The sequence below is a fragment of the Opisthorchis viverrini genome (assembly GCF_000715545.1).
Source record: "Opisthorchis viverrini unplaced genomic scaffold opera_v5_17, whole genome shotgun sequence".
NCBI classification, from domain to species: Eukaryota; Metazoa; Platyhelminthes; class Trematoda; order Opisthorchiida; family Opisthorchiidae; genus Opisthorchis; species Opisthorchis viverrini.
The window spans coordinates 3,213,167-3,226,238 of NW_008751673.1; the positions used below are offsets into that span (position 1 = coordinate 3,213,167).

Genomic DNA, 13,072 nt, shown 5'->3' on the forward strand with positions numbered 1-13,072 from the left:
CGGGGTCAAGCTGATCGCCCTGTGGTTACCACACTCACTACGCGCCCCTTTTTCGAAAACGGGCACTATCACCGATTCTCCCCAGTTGTCTGGGACACACTCCTTTACCCAAACGCAAGCAAACAGATCGAACAAGCGCTGACTGAGGACTTCACCGCCGTCTTTGAACAGTGCGGGTGGAAGTTCATCCGGACCGGGAGCTCGGTGGCGCTTGAGAGAACATATGCAGTCGTAAACCTCCAAGGCCGTAGGTGGTTTCACGTTCACTGTCCAGGGTTCTACCTGTAGATGAGCGTCGGCTGGTGGCCACGACAGTTGTTGTTCAAAGTATTCAGCCCACCGGTCAAGGCGTTCCTCCTTATTAGAGATGGTCGTTCCATTCTTATGTTTGATGGTTTCACTCACAGGTGGTTTCCGGGGACTGTTCGCACGGATCCACTGAAATAATCTCCGGGCATTACCTGCTTTCTGGGCCTCTTCCATTTCTTTGACTTTCTGTGTCACACACACTTCACGGTCGGATCGCAAGCTCACTTTCATTTGGCGTCTAATAGCTCTTCGTACCGGATTACGTTCGGGACCTGCTGGGATATTTCTTCGAGATTTAAGTAGTGACACCGTTCGGTCTGATATCCATTGCTTGGGTGCGCCTGGTTGGGTCGTGCCACAGGCAAAATTTGCAAGGGTCGTGCCACAGGCAAAATTCCCAACACTTTGCAAACTAAAGCCTCAATACCAGTTGATGAAAATTTGTCCGATTTATACCTAGTGTCCGTCGCTGGGAGATTGTGTGAATTTCGTCGATCGGTTGATGCAGACAGAACAGTTACTGTGCTGTCATCCAAACCGCTGCGCAAACCACTCACATCATTGATGAATGCGTACTGTCAGTTCAAACATGCAGCGTGCGTTGACAGAGTAGCGGTAACATGTTCGTCTCGTGTGTGAGTCGTCATGGTTCAAGTCCCGGACGGTTACTGGTACGGAAGCTTGATGGGCTCTAACAACGGTGAAATGCGGACCCAGTTTTCCTCTACATAGACTAACCCAACTAAGTGTACAAGATTAGAAAAAAGATTGTTCAAACGAGTGACGTGAGTGCAAATTGCACAAATCCCGCAGCAACCTACGACCTACCTTGGTACTGGTAGATTCTTCACTTCACTTCTTCACTTCTTCTTCAACACTCTTGAGTTTCCCTAGTCAACGCGCCCGAGTCGGCCATACCTTGCAAAGTTATCAAGTGCTGATTCATAAGCTGAGATTCGTAATGTTTGCCTCTTTTATGAATAATGACGGGCAGAAGCCACAGATACGTCGTTAAGTGGAGGTATTAATTCGAAAGACTTTTCAATCTTAGACGAATAATAAATGACGATTCTATTGAAATGTTAGATTGATGTTCAGGCGGTAAGGCAAACCTTCGCGAATACAGGCTACACTTCATTGCACACTTTGACTGTATATCGCAGAGCTTTAGGTCTGTTTAGGCCAGACAAGTGGCATTGCTTGCTGGAAGGGAGCAATCTTCAAGGATGCAGAATTTTCGCATTTGTCTATGCAAATTTCGCTTTACAGGAAATCTTTTGGCGCTTTACAACGGTCAGCCTTTGGAAAGTGTCCAAAGTGTAAATATATTTTTAGAAACGGTCATATAATGCAGATGGACGACGATCTGAGTNTATATATATATTCACTATGCAGCCATGTGTGACAAGATATGTGGATCACATAGTGTGATACACCTTCAAAAAGAAACAAACTAAAAACGACTCGTGCTTTCTCCGGACGATTGCATTGGATTCCCCAGTAATTTAATCTTTTTTGTTTACAAGTTAAGCCCCATAGTATGAATTTTCAATTAGCTTTTGGCAATTATCTGTGCTCTTCTGTGCTTCCAAACCACAGGCAACAAGTTGTGAAAATAACATCACATGAGTTTCTGAGTTTTAATACTTGCTAACCAATATGCATTCACCGGGTCACTTATCTGTTGGTAGTGTGAAGCGTTTTGGGAAGTTTTATTGAAGCTGATCGCCCGATAAACTGCGGGTGAGCGCAATAATGACTTAGCAGCTTCTAGTGCTTCCAGTTCTCTATCATAGATCTGCCTTGCCAACAGGACGAAATTTCCATACGTATTTATAAAACTAAATGTGCACAGTTGTGTGCTGTATTCAGTTGGATTGTGAATTGTCAATCTCTAACACAAAAATGAATAAGACTAATTACTTCGAGCAACTCTTCCTGCATGTGTATTAGGGCACATGGCAGCATAAAGTATACGAAGATGGAATAAGATGCGTAAAGTTAAAAGATTTATTTATTAAGATATATAACAGTTCTAGTGACAGAGAATACATGCCTTTACTTATGGAATGAACGTTTTGGCAACATGTTTAACTACGCTGGTTAAATTTCCTGATAATTTGGACAAAGCCAGTGGTCTAGATAAATGGTCAGGGGGTCTGAAAGTCAGATGAGACCAGTCCACACGGTCCTGTCAAGCAAAAAATAAAACACTGTCGAAAAGTAATGAACAAGTTCGGTCAAATACACTACAGATAAGTCTGACTGGAAGTTTGGTGAATTTCGTTCATTCACACGAACTAGGAATCGTAACGCGACTGCACAACTGTTCTGAGTGCAAAGTCTTGGCCTGTAACCAATAGTCAATATACTCTTCAGGGAATGCACTGTCAATGATCGATACATCACATCTGATTTGAGTTGATACTGTGGAAGTGTTCATTTCAAGGTGCGCTGGTTCATCAACCAAAAACGGAGGTGCACATAAAACCATCAACTGCCGTGTCTTATTCTAAGACTCAATTCCCGACAGCGAGCTCGACCGTTGCTGGCCTTTACTTTTTTAGTGTTTATATGAAATGCTTTGCTGCAGTCCTTTGCAGTGGACGTCGAAATGAAATAAAGTTGGATATATTCTTCCCTTGTAAAGTGGCCATACTTGTCCACATTGAGAGCTCCCATCGGTGATGATGAATTGTAAAGTGTGCCTCCTAAAAATCGAAAAAGTAGCCTCAGAGTTTCTGATTAGTACGCCATTTTACCTCATATGCTTGATATTTTATGAACTTGCAATTTTCTCCTTCGATTGGGGTTTGTTAACCAACATTCTCTACTTCCCTTTATGAAATACAACGAGAAGAAATTTAGCTATAAAGTTTTCAATAAATTCAGCTGGTTAACCACTTTATTTCAAAAGCAAAACCACTACTCTAAGAGATCTAGAGGCGAAATTGACCCCTGTTGACGAAAGTAACAATCTCTGTTGAAATAGTTAGGAATGAGTGAACGTACATAACAGCTCCAGTGGTCATGCGGGCAACTTCTAGTCTGCTGGGTCTCCGAAGCATCAAAAACCTCTTAACATTGACGGAGTACACACATTTACAGACTGTTACTACTAACGGAAGGTTCGGTTGAATCGGATATTATTTGATCTTCTAAGTAGTGCACCAAGTCTGGGCCCGATCTTCGTCACATAATATACACTCTGCAAACAGACTAAGTTAGGAGTAAATGAATGATCATGTGCATGGTCATGTCAGCTTCCATGATTCAAGTGCAATTAATCCCCAGAAAAGTACAAGCACCTGGGCTCGTTTGTTCCACAGAGTGACCAAGCTTTACAGCCACAAACCAACAGAGAATGAGCACCGAATATTCTAAATGCTGTTGTGCAACGATGCCATCGAGTCACGATAATTCTGAACTACACAGGACCCTAAGCATGCAACATCCATCAGGCCAGTCGAATGGTTACCAGACAATATTGAACAATTCTGGTCAAGATTTGGTCCGATAAATTTCAATCACTTTCATATGGGAATCTACAGATGTAGTTCTGCAAGCTCTAACTTCAGCTGTTATCCAGCAAACTAAAAATGCATCAAACTGGACAACTTTGCCCCGGCAGCTAAGCAAGAACACGATAGTGTTTCCCTGTTCACCAACTCAGAGACTCCTGTGAAGTATGCTGATAACTCGAGCAGCTGTTTGCCTCGTTTGCGAAAATTCTGTAGCACTTGCCCCATGCAAATTTTCAGGGGTGGTTTCGCCGTAAAGGACATAAATTATGTCAAAACTACAAAGCGGGCCAATTGTCTGATTGGTGCCTGTCTTCTGTCGGCTCATCTCTTAAATAAAGTCAACAGTATTGCATCCTTATGTTACTGTGAAGTGCTACTTGCTTTCCGTATTGAATAAAATGGATGCCAAACCACAGTGTGTACGTTTGTTCTAGCTAGCTTGAACGGCTCGGTGCGCAACCCGTCATTTCCAAGGTTCAAGAAATTTCCTCCTGATTATGTGAAACCATGAGAGTCAGGAAACAATTCACGGTGGATTCTCGATTTCTGATAAGCAATCGTCAACCTGGAGTAAGTGGAATACAGCGTCTTCATCGTTGAAGACCGAAACTCAGGGGTTACTGAATAAATTTCTGTATTCAATTTTCACGAACAAAGCTCAAAGTCCTGCAGCGCCTGTAGTCTCTGAATATAATGTCGTGATTTAAGTTGAGATACTGGAACTTGCATACATGCATATGGGGATTTTTAAATGGGATCATGTAAATAAAACCAAACCATGCTAAAAATTCGAGAGGCACTATGTAGATTATTAAGCACATCTCTTGAAACTTTGCAGGTTTTTTGGAACCACGACGCGCATGAGACCCACACTGCCGATAAATCCCAATGAAGATGAAATAGCTGTACATTGTTTCTGGGTCTTCGGCATGGATCGACTTTGCTTGCAAGACGGAATCTCAATAGAAATGCACTGAATTTTGTGAAAAATTTTGCAAACCACGGTATTGCGTTTGGTTAAACGAGTGAATGGTTCTTGAAAACCCGATTCACGAGTCAGCTTACATCGTTTCCGGCGTAAATCACACATCGCATCACAAGGTTCGAGTGCACCGGACTACAATGATGGTTGCATTACTGTAAAGTGCCTCTTACAGAGTGAAAAAAACTTCGTTATGGACAGCATACGATTTAATAGACGGATGATAAAGAGTGGAGTCCGGGTGTCGTTGGTGACTTCCACGATGAAGTCAACATGTTCCTCTCTACTCACGGTTGGAGATGTTGAAAGAAATGGCAGCAAGCCGGTATCTGTAGCTTCAGTGCCCCTAGCTCCTTCCCGGTATTTAAAGCTTTAGGTACTCTAATGATTTCGCAGTATCAGCCGATTTTTTCTATTTCGAAGCTTTAGATGTAAGCGGATGTAAATTGTGGCTGTTTGTCGGCGCCGACGTTGGTATTTCTATGACGCCAATATTTCGAAGCTTTAGATGTAAGCGGATGTAAATTGTGGCTGTTTGTCGGCGCCGACGTTGGTATTTCTGATGACGTCAATGACGTTGTAAGATAGTGGATGCTTGCGATATAATCTCATGGTTGTCCCGCAGCTTCGTGCAATTTTCCGGTGTGTTGCATTTACAGTCGAGAACCAAGTCGTCGGCGTGCTTGCACCGGGTGAAATGGACATGGATTGCATGTTGTTGATATACATGAGAAAGAACAGCGAAAAAATAATGCCTTGAAGATCACCTGTATATGATGGCAGGGTTGTGAACCCCTGGCAGCCACGAGGTGCAAATCAATTATGTTTTGTGAAGTGGCTGATAAGAGGCCAGGCCAGTCTACTTGACCAGTCGTGGGAGAGAAGCTGCAACAAAGCTCTTCTGTCAATGATAGCAAAGGAATTTATGTGGTCCAGTAACACTCTCCGAATCACAATCAAGTGATGGAGCGACCGGGTCTTCTAAGTGAGCAGTTTGATTGAGGTCAGGTGATAGGTTGGTCACCGAGCAACATACTGGAATTCTTTTAAGCAGTTTCAGAATTGCGGATGTGAAAACGATTGTTCAAATTTGGATGGAGCTCCTTTATATATTGGATTCCTTCTTGCCACTATTTAGCAGTGAGTCATCATTGGAACAGGGTAGTTTTTGATGCGGTGAATGTGTCAGTGCAGACTTTGAACAACAGAGCTTGCAGGAGAGCAGGACCGCTGGATTTTTCAGCTATGGCTTCGGTAGGATGCTTGGACCTAATCTCAGTCATAATGTTCTCGAAATAAGTAAACTATTCTCATCATCCGAAGGCAATCGGTTAGCTGTGCCAATGAATTCGCAGTTGAAATTTTACACGTCACTGTTGAGAAAGCTAAGTTTAGAACTCCCGTCACACAGCTGTATCAGGGAACTTAACGATTTACGAGAGTTATTGTTCCAGAGTAACTTTTGCACGTTAATTTTATTCAGAGTTCACTTCAATTTGGACCACTTTCACTTGTTCTTTCAGTTCGGTCCGGTCATCCCTCTATTTTGATCCACCAGGTTGTTGTTGGACGATGATAATCCTTAAATAAAACACCTCCACAGAACGGCACAAACCAAAACACAACCTGAGCTATTTGGTGGCATGTTTACAATACATTGAAGTACTATTTGAAAAAAGCCATCCCAGTTTTTACTGCGAGAACGCCATGTTTGCTATGTAAACCACATGATCAGTCAACGTGTCTGCGGACTCCAACAGTTTCAAACGATGCTCTCATCTCCATAGCACTGATTCCAAGGGTAAGTTATGCATACAATTCGGACTACAGTCCATCAAGCAACAGGCTGACAAACTGTGGAAGAGCCGTATGGTTCGTAAAATAGCGGTATCGGCTAATTTCAAAAGGGACACAGTTTAACAAATTGTAGTCGAATTAACTGTCCCTCAGTATATTTATACGTTTATGTTATACATTTAGTAAGAAGGTCCTCATTGGAAGAATCCCAATTGTGTTTTATCATTGCTGTGTAAAAACCGACTCTAGAGAAAACATCATCTCCAAGACGAATATTTATGAATCTACTGATGAACAGTCAGTATTGGACGAAAGCTATTCTCAGATCTCCACGACCACCACGTTTTATCAGAATTCGGATAAGCCGTTTCCCAGTAAAATGTGTTGGTTTGTTTGATATTAGAAACGTAGTCGTAAAACCGGAGTACCGGCGATAATCATGCAGGGTTCTGTCACGGGACTGGGATTCAGGTTGACGTTTCACCAGACCAAACGTTAGGTATTCAATTTGTATTCTGCTATGTGAATGGGGAATGAGATTATATAATTTTATGCACCACAATTTGAGGATGCTTTGTCTAATTGTTGCTACCTGACTATAATTTCATCCTACACAGCAAATATAGTCACAAGATTGACAATTTCCTCTGGAAAAAGACACTGTCTGACATTCTGTTAAATAGTACGGATGACTATCATGTCAGACCAAAAGTCCTGAAATTTAGCAAATTTCCACCATGTGCCTGCTACAAAATTAGCGGCAAGTTCCAAAGCTTGAATATTCCTAGTCTTTTGAAACAAACGATATAAAATCTGAGACGAACGATGCAACACAAGATATTGGCTTGATGTGGCATTTTACGTGAGTAAACAAGTGAAATAGAGTTGTGCAGATGTAGTACTTCCTTGCAGGAGTAGAAATGCAGTCACCTGATATGCAAACGGAGTGCATCATCAATACTTCATCAGATTGTCAACACGATCACACCGCCTGTCAGATGTTCGCCGTTTGGATTCTGGGACTGATGAGTAAAAACATTTTTTTGCGAGCAGGAATATAAGCTAAAACCAAGTCCAGTGCTTCACTAAGAATTTACCGTAATACTTGTACTAGTTTCTTGGTAGGCGGTCAATAAGTACAAAACATATGTTACAATCAGCGTTTCAAAGAACAAACTCAGAACGATAAATCCACTACATTTATGGCTTGCATAATCATTATCAATAGCACTTGCCTATGGTTGCATTATCAGTGAAATATTATAGCAAGCCAGCACCATGTGAATTTGCTGATTTCTGACTGATATAAAAGCATTTACTCCTCAACACATCCCCAATGATGCGTGTTTAGTTTTCTGTTAATGGATATTCAGTTAAGGCGTAACGCGTGTCTGCACTGATTGAAACCAAATTGCTATTCGTCATTTTGTCGCATTTTGTTCTCTCTTTAAATCCATTACCCAGTATATATATATATATATAAATTTACCTTGGTTTACTCTTTAAATGCATTAGGATGGCCGAAAAGCAAAGGTCTAACACGAGTTTGATATGGGCAGTATATATAATATGTCGCGTGGCTCCAGCTGGGGACAGCTGACGATGTTCAGCGTATGATTTCAAATTATTCACACTAGTGCTCATTCAATTTTAGTTTGGATTTCTTGTACTCAAATGGCCAAAACAAAGTAGAAAATTAAAAGTCGACCTAATATTCATGTGCCGTAGTGTGGTTTTTGAACACAACAAAGATAGAGGCGTTTCACGATGACCTCTAATTTTCGGTGGATCCACATGTTTAGCCACATAGTTGTGGAGTTTGGAGACATGCCGAGTGACTAGGAGTTTCCGTAACACTTGCCGGGTGAACCATGGTGTCCATCTTCAAAGCCAAAGTTGTCATTTTCGGTATCGTACACGTGATTTGGCAGTGCTATATATATATATATATATATAAACCTATGTATATATAGAAAGTCATCTTCATCTTATGGTGGAGGCCTAAGGAAAGCAAATGACAATCAAATGTGTGTATGGTTAGAGCTGTTGATTAGAAGCGTGCTGCCTAAAGAAATTGGCTTTCAAATGCTTTCCTAATATCCGAAAGATGACCTAAATTATGATTACCATTTTGATTCTGGCTTTGCGACGACAGAACTTACAAATCGGAGTGTATGTTTAGCACACTCCCTTACTTAATATCTGTCGTTAAGTTGTTACTGGAAAAAGTAGACATATGGTCTTCCGTGAGATTCTTAGCACCTGTGCTTCTCATGGAATCCATGTTCACTTCAACCTCATCAAGAATTTTTACACTCCCAGCTTTTTTCAACAGCCTAATATGGCCTGTTGAATTCTTAATTGTGGATTTTTCTCACATTGCAAGAAGTTATGGAAGCGGCCGAAACATACGCTCACCGAATCCACTGCCATATCAGTTATTAAGAGACTGACCCACAAAAGGTAATCTTTCCTTTCTACCGACGTTAGTCCACTTATGCGGAGAAATATATGAACTACTTTATCTGTTCCATCCAGCTCATATTCTTGCTTGTATTCATAGTATCATCAAAAGACACTCACCGTATGAAGGTAAGTTTGATCGCAAAACTTGTCGGTTTCCCATTCGGGTCATCTGTATTGTTCCAACTCGTTGTGCCAACTTTTGGCGGTATGCGTACGAGTTACGATTACTGAATAAATAAGCAGTATGGTGTTACAACTCCAACCGAAATACGAGTACTGAATCACAGTCATACTTGGTGAGTCCGTGGGACGACAAATGGGCTGCACAGAGTTCAGTCGAACTCATGAGTTTGGCTCAGTTTGTAACGGGGTTGAGACACAGAGGTTTAATGAGCACTTGTATTCTGGTCGCGACTGAAGTCTAGCAGTTCAAACGACCGCAGCGGAGCACATTAATGTTTGCGTGACGTGGTGGAGATCAGAGAGTTTGGGGCCTACAGCGAACAGTATGAATACGTCAGTGCTCGACATCTTAGCTTGTACACAATGCTTATCGCTGTCAAACAAACAAAATTTACAAACATGTGTCTATTCATTCGTATTCTATGGATCTAAACTATTATCAAGAAGAAAAATATTAATCTGGCGGCTTGTTCAGGAACTACTAACTACATTCGTACCCAGAAGGTGGTTGCGACTGGCAGCGCGTTTTTTGTGACAAACAACTCTGCTTCGTTACGCGAAGCGTTATTATTTAGGCCTCTGGGATCCTCGTGCCAATGCCACCACTTTACGTTTGTGGTTCAAATTACTATCTATTTGCTTGCCAATCCGTTTTATTTAAGCTGGCTGCCAAGTGTCTATTAGTATAGACGAGTTCCATTAGCTGGATGTTACGCAAGCGGTCCGTCGTGAAAATTTCCACACCTGGAATAGTCATAAGAGAATTAGCTAGACCGGAACTTATCATACTGGTGTTTTCGTTCAGCACATACTCATCTCACGTTGTGTTTAGGTTCCATAATGGACGCCGTTAATACGCCATCAGGTTGCTACTCTATTCTGATCGGGATATTTGAGGCTAGATAACACTCTAACGTCATCCAGCTCTAAATTGCATCCCAGTATGTGCGCCGTTGGGTACAAAAACTGATCTATTGTGTGGGTAGATGATCCGCTTCTCTGGAAGGTTTAGCTCAAAACGGTTCTCGAAACGACTATTGATGAGACCGGAAAAACTATTGGATTATGGTAGTTAGCTACATATATTTGCCTCAGGTGCATCCTATGAACGGTGCAGGACAGCGATCTATTTTTAGAATATTCGGGTTTCAGTCCAGTTAGTCGCCACCATATGATTTGTCCAGTACGAGCTAGCATTTTGGCCGCCCATCAGTTTTAGGAGTGCTAACTCAAGCTCTACCCCAGAATTTGTCCCTTCTTGTTTACACGAGGACTAAACTCCACCAGGATCGCACATCCATCACTCGATTCACAAGCAGGGGGCAGACATGAATTGAGCAGGAACCGATGGGAAACTTGGTGACTGACAAAGAAAAAGTCCTGTTGCGAAAAAAACACGGATGGGACTTCAGCGTTGCTGGACGTTCCATAGTCTACACCGACTTTGGTAAGTTGAAAGTCACAAAGCTTTTGCCATTTGCAATTAGCCACGTAAGCCCCGGGATTGGGAGAAGTAAACTTACTGGAATACTGAACTAACTTCACCCGTGTACTTCCCCATACCTATCGATCTCCAACTGCTCCGCTCATCCGTATCCGCCATTCACCTTATGGAATGTGCGCCGCGGACCTACTTATCCAAATCTGTCCGTGGCCCGTCTGCCAAGCCCGTTCTGACCTGTTCCGTTAGGAGTTTCGTGTGATCGGACGGATGTGTGACGGACGGATGTGATTGGATCAGGACGGCTGCGGCCCACACTACCGATCTAACATTCTGGCCCCCGTTCTTCAGTGTGCAGACTTTGACACTGTGCTATGCCAGTCGGTGACAGATTTGCGCACTAGCGTGAACAACTGAAGTTCGTTGTGTAATCTTGCTGTCTGTTTTGCAAATATTACTTTGGAGCCCAATTGTTCCTTCTGAGATTCAGGATCGTCAAACCTACGGCGACTCAAAGTTCCACATTTAAAGTCCCAGTACAGGATTCATAGTCCTGAAACTCGTTTACATGGCGACAGATATGAGGTAGTAGTTTCACAAACTTCATTCGGCAAACAGTCACAGGAACAAGGCTTGCATCCCACCTGCTCGTTTCGGATACATAGCATGGAAGAAAGTAGGGTCTGACAGAGAATCTACCGAGGTAGATTATCTAGATTACCTAAGCAATATATGGGAAGTAATTGAAAAGAAGGGTGGCTTGGATGCGAAGTTTCGGATAGATACCTGGTAGCAAAGCGCTCACCCATCAGTATCTACTGTTGGAGCCAGAGAAAGTTGCAAGGAAACAGACATTGGTCGAAAATCGGCCGTAAAAAATGATTTCCAGTTTTCTGCACTGTGCAATGGCTTAATAAATGCAGACGACCTTGTAACTGAATCGCTGCAAATTCGTGAGATTTCTAATTGGTCTCTAGAATGCAATATCCATTTTGATGGGGACAAGCGGCAAATGTAATAGGAAATTATTAGCAAATGTGAAAAATATATAAGAGACTTATTGTACTGAGACTCTTGTATAGGAGTGCCATTATCACTTGCTCCTGTGTTTGAATATGTACGGCATATCTATTACTCTTTTCCAATACGCTTAGTGAAGAGTTAAAACATTCTTTCCAGTAAGATTAGTGTGGCAATTTTTCATGTACAGTTATTTCTGGGAGGACAAATATACAGTCAAGCGTTCCAGTGATGAGCTAAAACTGATAAAGTTAGCAATTTACAAATCTCACCCCAACCAGTGATCTCTATTATCCAGGTTACGTTCTGTCTTTTACCTCCATTTCACCAAACCAAGTCTGGTGTGACATTTCGCTGCGTCATTACTTATAACCATGGAATTCCACCCCAGTTTTGTATTCCGGAAGAGGAATTAAACCGAAGGATTTCTCCACTCGTGTGACTGTTTTATGTAGAATTTATTAATCGCATTCTCAGAGGCACTCTTATCAACAGTGATCGCGAACACAAATAAACCAGATAACACAACCTCCAAACAAGTAATCTGTGAAAATTCAGAATGTATTGTCACCCAGCTCTGAGGCATCGAAAGACAGCTGTGGCACTTTTGACATAGTCTTAGATAATAGATCTTTGCGAAATAACATACGTACATTGTGAGAATCTTCAATACAGGCTATTTCATGGTTCCAATACAACATCAAGATTTGCCAACCAACAATAAGAACCCACGACTTACCCGATACGCTATAAGCGTTTGCCTAGTATCTGCAATGGGTACGATGGACAGCCCAGGTTCGTGGTGCAATGCCGAATGGACTCCAGTCAAAGTTGGTCGATTAGCGTCCAGAATAATCCAAGTATACAGTATCAAGAAAACTGCAGTGACAGTCAGAACAGCGGCATACAATATCAGATAAAAAGCCAACGTTTGAGGACATTTTGACAGCGTATAGTATCTATTTGAAATTGATGCAACCCGGACATATGGATCTGCAGGAATTATTTTATAAAACCAATAACGTGAAGTGTGTTCTCGCATGTTCGTGCGACAGCGATTTCTGAGTAAGGCGATTAAATTCAAACGTAGTTCGCGAACAGTGCATCATTGTGAGCATGGAAAATGCGCAGATGATTTTTTCATAGTCGTCACCACTCCTACCCTCAGGTCTTTTATTCGGTCCCACTCACCAAGGTGGAGTAGGCTGAGAATGCTTCGTAGTGTGAGATGCAAATCACGCACTGCTCCAAATTCGAGCTCGTTTCATGCAAACACGAAAACGATAATCGGCGCCTAGAGAATTCCTAAAGACAATTTCTACTGAGTGAGCACGCATGAAATATGTTTGC

The 13,072-nt window shown here is 42.1% G+C and overlaps 1 protein-coding gene across 1 annotated transcript in view; it reads right to left on the reverse strand.

Moving 5' to 3' along the window:
* Positions 1-483, reverse strand: part of T265_01611 (hypothetical protein) — a gene marked incomplete at both ends in the record, with an annotated part of 9,189 nt that extends 8,706 nt beyond the window's left edge. Inside the window, one exon of the mRNA XM_009165670.1 lies at positions 39-483. Within this exon, the coding sequence (XP_009163934.1) occupies positions 39-483 (445 nt within the window). The remainder of the gene's footprint in view (positions 1-38) is intronic.
* Positions 484-13,072: the final 12,589 nt, after the last annotated feature.